We start from the raw sequence: 15,714 nt of genomic DNA on the forward strand, positions 1-15,714 counted from the left end.
TGTCTTACCAGCATCACAGCCCTCCGAAACCACCTCCAGCACTCTGTGCTCCCTGCTGGGGCCATGCCTTCACCTGGGGAAGCAACAGGCTGCTCTGCTGGCAGCCGCTCCTCTGGGAGCATGAGAGGGCTTTTATCAGGGGGGAATGCAAGGGAAGGAAGGGCTGGGGACGCTGGGGCAGTGTGGGAGGAGGGCTGCACCGGGTTTGTGTTGTCATGTGCCAGGGAGAGGCCCAGTGAGATCCTGGGGCCCTCTCAGAGTAGGAAAGTCTGAAAAATATTTTCCTAAGCTTGTCTTTGGACAGCTGCAGCCAACTTTAAGCAATGACACCAAGCAAACTGGAATCTGGATACTGCAGTTTTTTAATCCAAACAGATGTCTTCCAACCCCAGACCTCCTCTCCCCTTCCTGGGGTGCCCTTTTTGCCTTCTCCTACCTCCACTGCTCAAACCTGGACATGAATGGCCCGCAGCTCCCATGCCAGCTTTGCCCTTGGGCTACCTTCCAGTTAATTTGCCAGCTTGCACCACGCCACTGACCTAAAGAACCCCTCTAGGGTTATACCAGTCAAGAGGATAGGACTGTGCTCCTGTGGTTTATACGCTCAGTCAGTAAGACATTCAACATATCTGTGCCTCCAGCATTGCCCACTTAAAAACTGAGGAGGACTGACCCATATTTGTAAAGCAACTTGAAGTCCATTGCAAGGTGTCACAGCACGGCTATTGTTTCAAACGCTGCTCAGTCTAGCAGGTTGGGATCAGAGCTGAGCAGCAGCTGGACAGCCTGAGTGCACTCCTCGTGTTGTCAGACACCGACAGGGGACTGCAGGACCTGCTGGCTGGCTGCTGCCATCAAGGCTTTCAGCCTACAGGTAGAGCAGCACATCACAGCAATCAGCTCGCTTCGGGTTGTGATGAAAGTTGCCCAGAGCCAGCTTCTCTTCTGCTGCCTGCGCTTCTTCCTATTTATTTTTATCCCATTTGGAAGTGCTTATTACTGTCAACCAGCAGCTAGAAATAACAGAGCTGAAAAAGAGGATGGGGAAAGGTGAGTGGAGAAAACAGAAGAAAGGTTTAATAAGAAATTCCTTATTACAGTATAAACAAAAATCGCCAGGTTTGATCTGCTGTTCTCTCTTGGGACAGTAGAATTGCCAACTTCTAATTTTGTGGGGTCTCTCCCATTGGTTCCTGCCCTTCCTCGTACCCCAGCCCGAGGTCTTGTGGTCACAAGGATAGAAGGATGTTGCGCTTTTGATTTTGGGATACATTTCTTCTACAAACTAACAACTACTACAAACTTTATGGCTACAAACTAACATGTATCTGAGAAGCTGAAAACATACTCCAGCAAAGGGCAAAGATGGCTGTTAATCCTCTCTGTTATCTTTGAATTAGTGGGGTTGCCACACAGCTACTCTCTGGCTCTTCCCTTTCAGGGTGCTTTTACTTGCCTTTTCTTTGTTTCACCTACCCTTACTGCTATGAATTGCACTTCCTCCTGTCCTTTCCTTATCCCACTCCTGCTCACACAGCCCTGTAGCAGCTTCAGCCCTTCCACATCCGTAACTCCAGCTGCTTTCCAGTCTAAGGCGCGTCCTCCCCTGCCTGCCTGTCTTTGCAATACTTGTTATTCAACCTTCAGTCCAGAAACACCGAGTTAGCAAAGGACATTTTGTAGACCACACAGCAATTATGTGACCTGCGGATAAACTTTGGGCTGTGCTTTCTAGTGGGAGGTGTGTCTCCTTTCTAGTGTCCAGCACACCAGAACTACTGAAGCAATCAGCAGACAAGTGCCAACCTCCTGTCCTCAGCCCTGGCTGCATCGACAGCCCGATACTGTTTGGCCTGCCTAAGCTGAAAGCCCTGAGTTTTATCATCTCTAGTAGCTTTGACACTCCCACTGATGTAAGCACTTTGAACGCTGAACCATTTTGATGTGGTCTCAACAAAACATACTTGTGGTCTGGATGCAGACTTCACCATTTATGTAACTCTAATCTGGACATTAACATTTCCATGTCCCAGCTTAATTTTCTGTGAAATGGGGATCGTGTTCCTTTTTGTATCTCTTGGCCTGATAGAAGGCTCAGTGAAGTTTCCCACATGCTCTGAATGTCTCAGATTAAGGGATTGAACAGAGGTACAAGGAACCAAAGCGCATCTCTGCCTCCCGGTTGTAAAGCCATTATTGATCCTGCTCCACGATCCTGCACACTGTTGCTAGGTCAGGTACCAGTGGGTAAGATGTGCACTGGAAACCTTCTCTTTGCACTTAGATCTTTATCTCAAATCAAACACCACAACCAGTCGCATCAGACTTAACTAGCACTAACTTGTACAACAACTCATCAATCAGGAGCCCTCAGAACAAATTTTAAGACTGAGTAGAATAACATTTCTTTGCTGTGCTGCATACAGTTACCCAACACTGATGTCTAAAGGGATTGTTGTCTATTAGCTAGTGATTCAACACTGTTCAGCCATAAGTCTTTAGGAAGCAGGGCCTTTCACTTAAAGGGAGGTTGCTTTTTTGAGCAGAACAGGAGGTTTCTTTTCATTGGAACCTGAGGAGTGTCAGATGCTCTGCTTGCAAGGCCAGGCAGCTTTGTCATCCCAGTCCTGGCCGCTGCCGATGGGCCAGAGTTGACAGTGCAAATCCAAGGGTGCTTGAACTTCTTCAGGGAGCATCTGACACAAGGACTTTTTGGGTCCAAATGTTCCAAGTGTGCGTGGGAAGGACATTTCTCCTTAGTGGATCCCTTTGATCTCTCTCACTTTGGGCTTCCCCTACAGGCCTATTGTTTGCACATTGCTGTAACTACAGGAAAACAAATGCATTATACAATTTCCCAGCCTGACTCACCCTGGTACTTGATGCCTCATGTTGTCTGGTTACCCTGATTGCATCATGTCAGCATGGGAGGCTTAAAGGCTGCTTTTTCTGAGTAATAACACTGAAGTTGAGCAGAAGTTAACAAAAATGTATATACATCATTATTGCTATTATCTTCAACCTGCAAACTACAAGGGAGAAAAGCCAAGCAAGCCAAGTCCCTATTAACTAACCCCTGTGTGAATCATGAGTTCCAGTCAGGGGCCATGCTTAAATGATGCAGTATGTGAATATAAAAGTCCTTCATTTCTGGAAACTTGGACTCAGCCATCGGAATGGCCCAATCTGTACTACTCCCTCATCTCCAGCTCCTCTGGGATGCGTTCTGCTCAGCGTGTTGTAAACAGGGAAGGGCGGGAGGTGTCTGCGCGGCTGTGTCATGCACTGCGGGAACGCAGCCATTGCTTCAGGGTGGGGATGGAACCCTGGGAAATCTGCACGCCCCCCAGGTCTGAGCTCAAGCATCATGCATTCCTGTAACTACCACAGGCACAGAGGGAGGGGGGTATCTGTGATGCCTGTTTTTGGCTGCCCTAGGTGTGCCCAGCGGAGCTGATAGCTCCAGAGAGCAAATCTCACACCTGGGCTGATCCTCTCCATCCCCACAGGCCCTTCCTAAGCCCTGGCTGCACAAACATCTGCTGAAGTGCTCCGTGTAGGAACCCGTGTACTGGCAAGAAAACAGAAAGTTCAATTCTCACGTAGGGTTTCTTCCACAAACCAAACCTTTGCTGAAAAGGAAGCACGGCACAGAAGTGCTGGGCAAAGGGAGGCACCGCAGTCATTACCTCCTTCCCACACCCCCAGAACATCTGCAAGGATCAGACCTGCCTCTTTGTTCTGCACTGAGCTGACCCAGAAAGCCACTGCAGTCCCCAGGCTGTCACACTCAGCACGGGCAGATGCAACACACGCAGCTGTGCTGTACGCAGAGGCTAACAGTGTCATGCACCGGTGAGGAAACAACACAATCCTCCCTTTACACGTTTGGTGCTGTGCTCACATGCTCTGTGGAACTCATTTCTGTAGTTTAGTTCCATGAGAGCCAGCCCAGAGCCAGAGGTGGTGACATCTATGAGCTCACAGAGGAAAACCATCATCCCTCACACACCCTCACCCACAAAGGTTGAGAGGAGAACTAGGTAGTAAGAACGCTGCAATAATACTCTGTTTCTGTTTTGAGTCAGTTGTGTGGGACAAAAGCTTCTAATTTCTCTGTATCTCCCAGGGAAAATAATTACTAAAATCTGAAAGGCAAAAGCCTCTATGCTGACAGCTCTTCTCTGATTCACTTTTGATCACTTAATAGAACAAGAGCCACTGAGAAAACGAAGTTAAATAAATATGTATTTGCACTGACAGTGCAATAGTGGCAAAATTAGTAAGGCCTTCTTCTAGCTCCGAGGACATGAGTAAAGGGTTTTCCAAGGATGTATTTTCATTCAAAAGGATGTAATTACACTGAAACCAGTTATCACCTTAGTGCACCGCTGCCCTCGCAGGACTTGTCTAGGCACTTCCACCCTGTTTCTTCTTGTGAAGTCCTTTGGGAAAATGAACCACACCGCCATCCAATTCTGTTACTATTTTCAACAAGTTTTATCTCTTTCTTAGCTTCTGGTAAGAGAAGATTCTTTCCTTTGCACAACCTGTTGTTTGTTTGTTTTTTTTCCCCTCAAATTTTCATTTTACAGAAATTTGCCAGGAAATGTTTCGTAAATCCAGAATGATTTCACCCTTCTTAAATGCATGAAATCCTTTCTATTACTGATCTGGTTTCAGTTCCACAACCTGAAAAATCCAGCAGTGGTCTTCTAAAATTTTAAAGAACAAATTGAAAGGAAATTGCCGCCCAATGTAATGCAAACCTGTGACTGTGCAGAGGGTTATTGCCTCAATCAATTACCTGCAACCTCAGATGAACAAGTTTAAAAAACCATTACATATGTTAATATATGCACGACAGTGTTCCAGCTGGCTTGCACTAGTGCTACAATTATGCATAAAAGTCAGGAAATGATGTGTGGAAAGGATAATGAGCAGCATTGTCTGCCCAATTACTAGGTTTGCATATGCAAACAGTAATTTTGCAAATCTGTGCCTGGCAAGCATTTTTTCCAAAGTCGCATCAGCAGCTCTGAGGTGAACTGCAGCAGCAAAGTAACCCCAAACCACCTCAACTCTGCTTCAACCCATCCTCCCTTTTTTGAAGAGGAGAAAAGCACTTCATACGAAGGTGATTAGGCAGGAAAGCACGCCAGCCCAGCTCCAGAATAACCTGTCTGCTCCTGACAGCCAACCAAGCGTGTTGCGTAAAGCACGTATGGGAATGTCCTCAGAGGTCCCAGCAGAAAGTCCAACTAACTGGGAGTTACACTTCTTGTTTCAGGGATTCTGATTTGTTCCTGCTCGACTCCCGAACGATCTGGGCTGCAGAAGAGGGGTGGCTGGTGTTTGACATCACTGCGACCAGTAATCACTGGGTGGTGAATCCACAGCACAACCTTGGCCTGCAGCTATCTGTGGAAAGCATAGATGGTGAGTTTCAAACTAAGTCAGTGAATGAATGCTTGGGGTATATGGTCCCAGACAGGAGAAGACTTAAGCACTCAGTATTCTGTCCTTTGAACAGGATCTCATGAGAATATTTCTCCTTAAGATTTTCCCTATTTGCTCAAGATGTGAAAAAGATACATTTCAAGCTTAGGGTGTACTCCAATGCCTTAGCAGATTAGTAATCTGTGTGCAGTCATGTCAGTATTACCACATTTGGGATGTGCACACAGCTATGTGTACACTGCTGGCAACTGCACAGCAGAACAACATCTGCATTTCTCCAGGTACAGTTGTGATGATTGAGAATGGATGGGAAGAGCTGGCTCTCAATTATTTTCAGAAGGGATGCACAAAAATTCAAATTCCACTTGATTTAAAAAACTATCATAACTCTTAAAACTGAAAGAGTAAGGAAGACTGAGCCAAGACAAATTCAACCCTGTTTTCAGTCACCTGTCCTTGCTTTTAATTTCCAGTTTGCCTCCTAAAGGAAATAGGATCACAGACGTGCCTGGAGTGATGGCACATTCATTCAATTCAGGTTCACACAGAGGAAAATCATACAGATCCAGCCTAGAGCCCATAGAAAAGCAGTAGCTGGAGGTATGCTTAGTATCTCTAAACTCCATAGGTACTATAGTATCACTCTCATGCTCTTCTGCTCAGAACACCTTATTGCTGCTGTGCCCAGCCCTGGTCTGGTGTTCTCACAGTGCAGGTCAGTCTTTTTTTCATTACTGAGGAGAAACCCAGGTAATTGTTTGCTTATCGGCTACAGATTTCACTTGTGACTTTCTGGGATCCCACATACAAGGAAATGAACAACACACACAGCCATGGGATGTGCTGAGCTGGGGCAGTCAGAAGCGGACCCTTAAAAGCATAAATCAAATTTATCAGAGCGAGTCTTCAAAACCAGAAAACCTGGGTTCCAATGATTTGTGCATTCTCATCTGTTACATCACTCAAAGCAAACCAGGAATCTGGTTTCTCTTTACACTCCTGAAAAATCCAGCTGTGTTTATAAACGTGTTTGAAATAATGTAAAAAATAAGTTGCTGCTTTCTCAGAATAGATTAACAAAATACTTTAATCAGCCTGTCACCGTGGTTAGGAAAGCCAACTGCAGCATTCAGAAAGTAAATACAGAGATACAGAGCCTGACTGTCTCTTGCTGTTTGTAACCGAGTCCCCTGGCAGCTTACTTCTGCTCTCACATTTCTCCACCATGCATGTGAATTTTTCTTTCTATTTTGAATGGCAAGGACATGTCCTTCCTTGCTCCCCAAGTTTTGTTTTGGATTTAGACCAACTGCAAGAGAGCTGCTTTTACACCTGGATTTCATATGAAAATCATCTGCTGAAAGCACAGCAGGGCTTTGCTGGAACGCTGTATGCTTGGGCAACCCCCAAAGCTTTAAGTGAAAGACCTTTCCTTTGTATCTGTCCCTAAATATAGACATCTCCAACCATGAAACCAGTACAGCTTCCATAATAAAAAAAAATTAAGTGGCATCATGAGTATTGTCCAGGTGAGATTACAATTAAGAAATTCAGTAACTCATCATTTCTTTATAATCTTGCCACATGGGTATCAACATGTATAACGGATGTGGAATCACAGGGTAGAGTTTTACTCGTAGAAAATGGGGATCAGCTCAAGCAGCAAGCAAGAAAAATATTGGAGTGACTCAGCAGCCTGCAGAGCTCTCAGCCCTGCTCCAATCTGCCTTGCTTGGCACCAGCAGTTACCACCTTGGGTTTGCTTAAGCTGCTGCTTGAGATCCCATATTTGACAGTACTAAAAAGCAGCTTCATAAAAGCAAGTAATGCTTTGCCCTCTGGTTCAAGAGCACAGCTTTAGCTCTTTTTGTAGACATTTATCATTGCTTATAGGGGACTTACATACGTGCCCTCAGGTTTAACTTCACTACCTGGTTCTAACACTCTTATACACCCAAATACTGGATTTTTCCACTCCTTTTCAATAAAACGAATTCCCATTATTATTAATAATAATAGAAAGGAATACACTCCCATACAGAGCCTCTTTTCCCTTTAGAAAACATTGGGACTGTACTGGTCTTGAACACATTGGTGTTAAATAAGGAACTAATTGCTCAGATGCAACTTATTGTTGCATTAATGAAAACCCGTTGAACTTAAATTTCTGTGTGAAGTCCAGTCGCATCACTGCACACCACTGACTTAATCTCCAGGTACACCATAAAGGTGAAATAATTTACCCTGGAAAAACCGCAGCCACAGAGGTACCTGGTAGATGAAACAACTTGGGAAAACAAAAAGGCTTCTCTGAAGGGGAAAGAGATTTGCCTGGGACAGTATTCATGGAGTTCCTTCAGCTGAGTTTGCTTTCAGGAAGTAAGGCTTGGATCTGGCAAAGCCCAAGGATGAGAACTCCCTATCTATTCAGCATTGGGTGCTTGCTTAAGCACTTTGTGCACTCAGCCTTGTTTATTTCAAACACAAACCAGGCACATTTCCAGATAGGAGCTTAGGCTGAAAGTTGATGTGCGTCCACACAAAAGTCTTCATACGTAACTTTCTGCTACTTCAACCTGGCCTGTCCTGGTGCCCTGCCCAGGAAATTGTTCACAGGGACCCTGGATGCCCTCACCTACCATAAACCTCTCCTTTGTAAACAATTAATTCTACAGCAAAACCACTTAATGAGCTTTCGGCAAAAATAAAACTAATTTCAGAAGCGCGGGATGAAAGAAGCACACATGGTGATGAATGGCTTTGGACCAAGGTTATTGCTTACCTTAGTGCTGAGATACTGCAATAAGCAAAACGCCTCTGAACATCTCAACTATTTGTTTCTCTCAGCTGCAGTATATCTGGAACTCTGACAGTATTTCATACAAGGCATTTTTATTTTAAGTTAATAACCTTCCAGTGGGCATTTAGTGCTCCTATGGGCTGAGTTTTATGGTTCCTTTTATAGGATCACTTCAAATTATAGGTTGGTGAACTTAATGAAACCCCTGTAAAGAATGTAGGAAAAGTTAATGCTGAGCGGATTTAGGGTAAAATAATTATACGTAGGAGTATTTTATGTAACTTTTACATGCAGATATAAAATGAAGTTAGCTGTGCTAAGCTGCTCTCCTCAGAAGTAGCTTTGCCCATTAAGTCCAGGCCCTCGGTGGACTGATGCATATGGATGTACCTAGGATCCACCCTTCTGGACCAGACAGCAGCTCTCCCTCCTGCTGTGCTCACAATGTCTGCCGAAAATGGAAAGTTAACACAATCCTGCTCAATGCTGTGTTGTCGTTAAGGGCAAAGCATCAACCCCAAGCTGGCAGGGCTCATTGGGAGGCACGGCCCACAGAACAAGCAGCCCTTCACGGTCGCCTTCTTCAAAGCCACCGAGGTTCATCTCCGCAGCATCCGCTCCACAGGAGGGAAGCAGAGGAGCCAGAATCGATCCAAAACACCAAAGAACCAGGAAGCTTTCCGGGTGTCAAACATTGCAGGTACAGGGAGGTTTGCTGGGCCCGTTTTGCTGGGTGTGGGATAGTGCTGTGCTGGACTGGGCACTACATGGGAACTGTTCCTCCCATACTCGGTGTTGGCTGTTATCAATTTGGTTTCCTGCTAGTTTTTGGTTGCTGGTCTGAAACCACTTGGTTTCAGGGATTAGGGGTTATTCAAACAAAACAAACAAACAAAAGCAACACTATTTTTCTTTGAAACAGTGTAGAACTGAGGGATATCCTAACCCAACTTGAAAAAGAAAAGCCATCTACACAGAAGCTCTCACACGGAGTAAATTCTTATTTGGAGATGTAAGATAAGGACTTTAAAAGAAGTAACATGAGTGCTACAATAATGTATTTCAGAGGATCCGAATTGAAATGCTGTAGCTTTTCAAAAGGCTGCAATTTTAAATGCGGCCACCCAAAGGCTTAATGATCCCAAATGAGGAAAACCCATTCTTTGCTCAGGATAACTGCAGCTATTCTGGGGGGAGCTGCACTTCCCTAATATGGAAGAAAACTGTCAGGCATTTAAAATAGAAACGCAGTTTAATTATGAGATACCTCAGCACAACGGGCCCTCAGTGACCTTCCCAGCAGGACCCAGAGCGCAGGGCTAGCTCCACTGAGGGCAGCACTGCATTCCAGCTCTATTTCTGTGAGCACGTCACCAGACAAAGACCTTGCAAGAGGTGGAAGGAGCAGGACAACCTCGGGTACAAGACATGATTTGCCTTTCCTGGAGGTTGTCTGGCGCAACCTGCAAGGCTGTGGAACAACTCTTCCCTCTCAGTTGTGTTGCAGCTCCCTACTTTCAATCAGGTCATTCCTGTCCTAGGACTAATGATGTTTTTCTGCAGCTCTGGAGACAGGTGTGGCTTCTCTGACCTGCCCACATGTATGCATTTCTGTACCTTACACCCCAAATCTTGGAGTCTCTTAAAATGCTTTTCCGTATCTTGTATTTCTGAGCTCAGAGTTTTGCAGTTCCCCAGGCAATTGCTGCATTGCAGTTAAAGTGTGCATGTTTGTTAACTGATACATCAATTGCTTTTTAAAGGATGGATGAGGGATAAAATAATTCCTTTCTTCTGTGAGCGGGTCAGAAAAGCCCCTGCAAAGCAGTGTCTGCTTGCAGCCTGAGGCCCCTGTGTTGATTTTGTTTCCAACAAGAGTTGGTACTTCTCCTAGGTCTGTAGCTCATGCTTTGTTCTTTGGGTTTGCCATAAAGCATCATCATTCACTCTGACTGCAGCTGCATTGGACAGAACAGGTTTCACATTATGTCCTAGCTCTGCTTTGTATGCCTGAAGGTGCAGCTATTCTGCTCAGACAGCTTGAAGCATAGGAAATAATTAAAGGTTGCTTTTCTCCTATCAGTCCTTTCACAAGTTCTTTTCATACAGTAGGCAATAACCAAAGAGATCTGGTTTGTGCCAGCATGAGGTCAGAGAAAACTCAGGGGCAAAAAAGCATTTTCCCAGGCTGCCTTTGGCGAGAAGTGCAATTTATATTTTACGACTACAGCACAAGAGATTGAAACTGGTTTAAAAAAAAAACAGCAACCAAACAAAAAGAGCATCAGCAAGCACAACAGCTGAGCAGAGCAACTCCTGTTGTGTGGTGTTGGGCAGCCCAACCTAACAGCCCCTGTCCCCTACAGAGAACAGCAGCAGCGACCAGCGCCAGGCCTGCAAGAAGCACGAGCTCTACGTCAGCTTCAGGGACCTGGGGTGGCAGGTAAGGGCCACACACGACTGGTGCCTCTGCAAATGGTGCTTCAGGGTGCTAGAGAGATCAAGCTAATAAATGGATTTTTAAAAATTATTATTATTTATCCTTGGGGGAAAAAAAAAAAAACAAAATTACATGCCGCATTTAGTCTGCTGGAAAAGCGCAGTTAGGATATCCAAATATTTGGTGTGAAACTGGCCAGAACTCAGCATGCTTAAGTCCTTGTGAGATACTGAGGGCCCTGTATTTCCCTCTGGCAGCACTGGGAGCACATCCTCCCGCAATTCTTTCAGACTTGGCTAAAGTATTTTCATTTCTGTCAGCAATGGGTGGGCAACCGGGAGGACACTGCCGCATGGATCATAAAACTGACCCTGAGCTTCAGTGACTCCATGGACACGACTGCAAGGTGGGACAGGACCCTGCAGGAAGGGCAGCTGCTTTAGAGGTGTATTAGACAGCAGCAGGAGGGCCAGCATGTCTGATTTTTTATTTTGCAAGCAACTGTAATTGTATGCAGACATAGGAATTGATAGATTTATGTGCCATTCTACTTTGTATTTCTCTGCACAATATTGCTGTCTTTCTCCACAATCTAATGTCTTCAATTAATCAAGGACTGGATCATCGCTCCAGAGGGCTATGCTGCGTATTACTGTGAAGGAGAATGCGCTTTCCCATTGAATTCATACATGAATGCTACAAATCATGCCATTGTGCAGACACTGGTAGGTGCAACATACCTTGTAGTAGAGTTATTTCTAATAGGTGCTGCTCAGAAATAAGTTCATATCCCCCAAAGTCTCTATGCTAACGAGAGAAGGAAGGTCTGCATTAGCTCATTGAGATGCCTGCAGCATCTGGCTAAACATGTCTAGCCAAGTGGCCTGAATTAATAGTTGGCGAGGAATTACCGTCTTTGCTGCAAGCATTGACACGCTCTCTCTAGCTTAAAGGGGCCCTATGATAGACATCTTAATGGTTGTATAGCCTCACTGCATGGGGAGGGAAGAGCAGGATGTGAGACCCACTACCAGCATCTCCTGAAAAAAAACAATCCAGCACAGCATGCTGCCTCCAAAAGCAGATTTGGGGACAGGCTGAGGAAGGGGTCAGCAAAACCCGAAATTACACAGCCCAGCTGCTCTGTGGGTGTATTTATTTTATGCAATTGTGCAAAGATGTCTAGATAGGAGTCCTGAGCCAGCGCATCCACATGGCACAGTGCCTGTGCTTTGAGGGACCACTGGGGACCCCAGCTGCTTCACCAAAGCCAATGCTTTGGTGCATTGGCACCACAGCAGCTCAAGTGGCCAGGGGACACACCAGCCCCTGGTGCCCGGCTGCACGGCATCCCCAGTTGACATGGGGACACCCTCCTGACACAGCCATGTCCCCTGCACGCATCTGTGGAGCACGAGGAGGCTCCCTCCTCTTCTTCATCTGTGTCCTATGCCTATGCACATCTAAGGACAGCACTGCAAAAAGCACTAGGGAAGCTAGAAGCATCCACATATCCAAGACAAGAAGCTTTGCATATTCTCCTCCTGGAGGACTGTTTACTTTCCTCCCTCTCTTGGAGGCCCTGCAGCAGCAGCCAGGGACCCGCAGCCCTTGGTGCCAGCTGGTACTGGGCCCCCCGCACAGCGCCTGTGGGACTGCTCCCAAAACCTCACCCGCACGTCCTGCAGAGTTTATTGGAACTGGTACACTTCTGCAGAACACTGGCTGCTCTGACAGATGGGAATTTTCTAATGAAAACCTGCTTCACTGAAAGATTTCCAACTAGATCTGACTTGGGTGCGTGCGTCAGCCTCCATACATGCAGGGGACATCTCGAGACATTTGTACACAAAGCCAGGTGTTCAAAACATGTCTGTGTGTGCTTATGGGGGAGAGAGGGCTGCCTGGGAAACAAAAACATGGGGGAGGAGAAGGGAAATGGAAATCTTAACATGCTTCTGCTTTAATTCCTCAGGTTCACTTTATAAACCCAGAGACTGTGCCGAAACCTTGCTGCGCTCCCACCCAACTCAATGCTATCTCTGTGCTCTATTTTGATGACAGCTCCAACGTTATCTTAAAAAAGTACAGAAACATGGTGGTACGAGCATGTGGCTGTCATTAGATTTGTAGGAAAGAGTAAGATTATTCGTAAAGAGAGTTTTGTATGGATGTTGGGGGAGGGGGAAAGGTTAGCACTGCAGCAACGAGCTCAAAAATCCCAGTTTTTAGGACTGGGCTTCTGAAAGTTCAGACAATGGAGCAGTTTCTGGATCTAAGTGGCATTTGAACACATTTTGTTTTAGTTTATTACAGACAATGAGCTTGTAAACTGAAACAAGCCAGAGAAACCATTTAAAATCAAATCTGCCTACAAAATTGGCTCCTACAACACATACTTCTGCAAACGAGTCTTTCAGAAGATTGCAAATTCACCAGTGTTGATTGTGAATTAAAAATTAATAATTATCCAAAGTGAGAATGTGCTGTGACTATTGAGTATGTGTAGTTCCTGTAACACAGTTTGCAATAAAATAAGTGAACAAAATATACCTGGAGTGAACAGGTATTTTGTTAGAGAATTATTACTTCCATCCCTCTGTTTGCTTCAGTTTCATAAGCAGAAGCAATTTTAATTGGATGCAAGTTCCAGTTTTAAATCGCAGGAGCAGAAGCTATGTCTGAATTGAATGGAGTTCAAAAGGATAAACCACTCTCAGGAAAAGAAAATCATAATAGGCAAGCAAGAGAACTGAAGAAAGTAACTCCAAAGAACAAGACTTTTAGGGTATACTTTTTTTTACTCAAGGGAAAAGAAATTCCCTGTAGCAACCAGAAAGAATTTATGTGTTACGAATTTGAAACAGGAAAGCAGCAAAACATTAAGAAACAATTTGGGATTAAACCCAATGCTTAGCTGAGGTACCCCAATCAGCTATATGGAGTTATGAAAGACAGCTGAAGATCCTCCTCCTGTTTGGATAATATCCATTGGCTTCAATGACAGAACAAATTCCAACACCTTTTCAAAGACGTGGAGTCAGAAGGTGCTGTGAGCAGAGACAAACTGCCAGCACCACCCTGGCACAGCAGGGGACCTTGCTTTCCAGGGTCAGTGATTACAATACAAGACACTGCTCTACTACTGCTCTCATCTCCGAACACAACAAACAAGCAAAAAACCAAACAAACAAAAAAACCCCCACAACAAACCAACACTTTCAGGAGCCACATCAACGAGCTGGAAGCAGAGACAAGAAACCACCCCTTTTCCTTCTTTTTAAAGCACAGGTTACACAAACATCACATCTATGTAATTGAAACTCGATTGAAGTCGCTGTGATAAGAACACAGAGTAGCAGTAACCGATCGCTGGCTGACTCAAAACTTGGGCATATACCACAATTACAAAAGCGGGACTGGCTTAAGTTTTACACTAGAAAAAAAAGTTCTGTCCAAATAAACACCAGGTCCTCAGCAAACCCAGCTGTAAATCCTCAAGCTTCTAAAGTCTGGACCTCCAACAGATGGGTCCAGAATATCAGTAAGTGCCTGGACTCGGTTCTCAGCACGCTGAGGAGATGCAATACTGCGGCAGGGGAACTCAGCCCCAGGTCCCTCCTTAGAGAACGGAGAGAAAGAAGATAACAGAACGCAACCACGAGAATTTGGAAATCAGTCCCTGCTCCTCTTCTTTTAGTCACGGACCAAATCCAGACCAGATGGCTCATTTAAAAAGCAAACAAACAAGTCAAGGAAGAAAAAGATTACTCTGTGAAATCAATTGGAAACTTGTTTCTGACCGTCTAATTCTAATTGCATTTAAGTCAATCGGTGTTTTCCCAACAAAGCAGGATTAGGCTTATGGGAACGTGGAGGTCTCTCCACGATATTGGTAGGCTTTGGGTCTCCAGATGTGCCCCACTTCCAAACCAGGCAACTCAAATGCGTGTAGGAACAGCCCACCCGCAGCACACACAGCACACAGCCGCAGAGAACTTCCACCTGCAGCAAGGTGAGGCTGACCAAGCTGTCACCCACAGCCATGACAACTGCTGAAGCCAAACGTGCCTCCCTGGAGCCTGCAGAGAAGACCAGCCACAGCAGTCATGTCAAAACTGCCCTCGGGGCATTTCTTAGAGAGAGGTATTGAAATCCTACAGGTCAGAAGCATCTTTAGACGTTGTATGTGTATGTACACCAGTGTTTCTGTAAGCTTCCTGAAGGAGGGTAAGGTGCTACCTAGAAGTTATGAGCTAATCAGACCTGAACTTCCACTATTTAGTAGTCAAGGGTTAGTTTTTCCTGCAACTGTTTCTGTGTTGGTGGTCACAGCATTGGTGTATTGCATTTTTTTTTAACTTGGACTGCAATATCTTGCTGTATAGGATTCATACATTAAATATTATGTGGGGATTGTTTGTTTGTTTTTTCCACATAATAGGATTCCTGTTGCTAGGCTTAACATCAGTTTCACTGTTTGTACATTTTTATGTAAATAGTTGTCACAAAGCAGAAGAATTATTTATTTCCATCTCTGAATTCCTTTTCAATCACATCCAGGAAAAATGATTCTCAGTTCCTAAGCACATTTGTTTCCTTATTTAAGAAGATATTTATTAACAGTTGGCAAAAATGCATACACATTTCTGGTTCTTCTCATAGAGCAGTTGTCAGAAGCCTTTTGTACAAACTAGTAAAATAAATCATTGCAACTTTACAAAAGATATCCCAACAACATTGTGTATCTGTGTGGTTCTTCTCCCTATATCCAAAAAACCTTTTTGGCCGGGCAGTATTTCACCTTGAGCATCTGTTTCCATGTAGCTCAATCTCTGTGTATCGGCAAAATAAGCACGTCACTGTTTGGTGCAGCTCCTTTTGCCCAACTACAACAGAGGAAAGAATATGAAAAAAAAAAAAAATATGAATATGTTTTGCAGAGTGCATTGCAAAGATCTATGATTGAATTATAGTGCAGCTGTCAGCAGCTGTTTCAAAGAAGCGGGGGGTA

At 44.8% G+C, this 15,714-nt stretch overlaps 1 protein-coding gene across 1 annotated transcript in view; it reads left to right on the forward strand.

Annotated features, from left to right (window-relative positions):
* Positions 1–15,435, forward strand: part of BMP7 (bone morphogenetic protein 7) — a 42,813-nt gene extending 27,378 nt beyond the window's left edge. Inside the window, exons 3-7 of the mRNA XM_042884943.1 lie at positions 5,291–5,439; positions 8,763–8,960; positions 10,627–10,703; positions 11,315–11,425; positions 12,676–15,435. Of these exons, the coding sequence (XP_042740877.1) occupies positions 5,291–5,439; positions 8,763–8,960; positions 10,627–10,703; positions 11,315–11,425; positions 12,676–12,825 (685 nt within the window). The 3' untranslated portion in view covers positions 12,826–15,435. The remainder of the gene's footprint in view (positions 1–5,290; positions 5,440–8,762; positions 8,961–10,626; positions 10,704–11,314; positions 11,426–12,675) is intronic.
* The last annotated feature ends 279 nt before the right edge of the window (positions 15,436–15,714 follow it).

The sequence above is a fragment of the Lagopus leucura genome, unplaced genomic scaffold (assembly GCF_019238085.1).
Source record: "Lagopus leucura isolate 7727_CA_CO unplaced genomic scaffold, USGS_WTPT01 Super-Scaffold_100047, whole genome shotgun sequence".
NCBI classification, from domain to species: domain Eukaryota; kingdom Metazoa; phylum Chordata; class Aves; order Galliformes; family Phasianidae; genus Lagopus; species Lagopus leucura.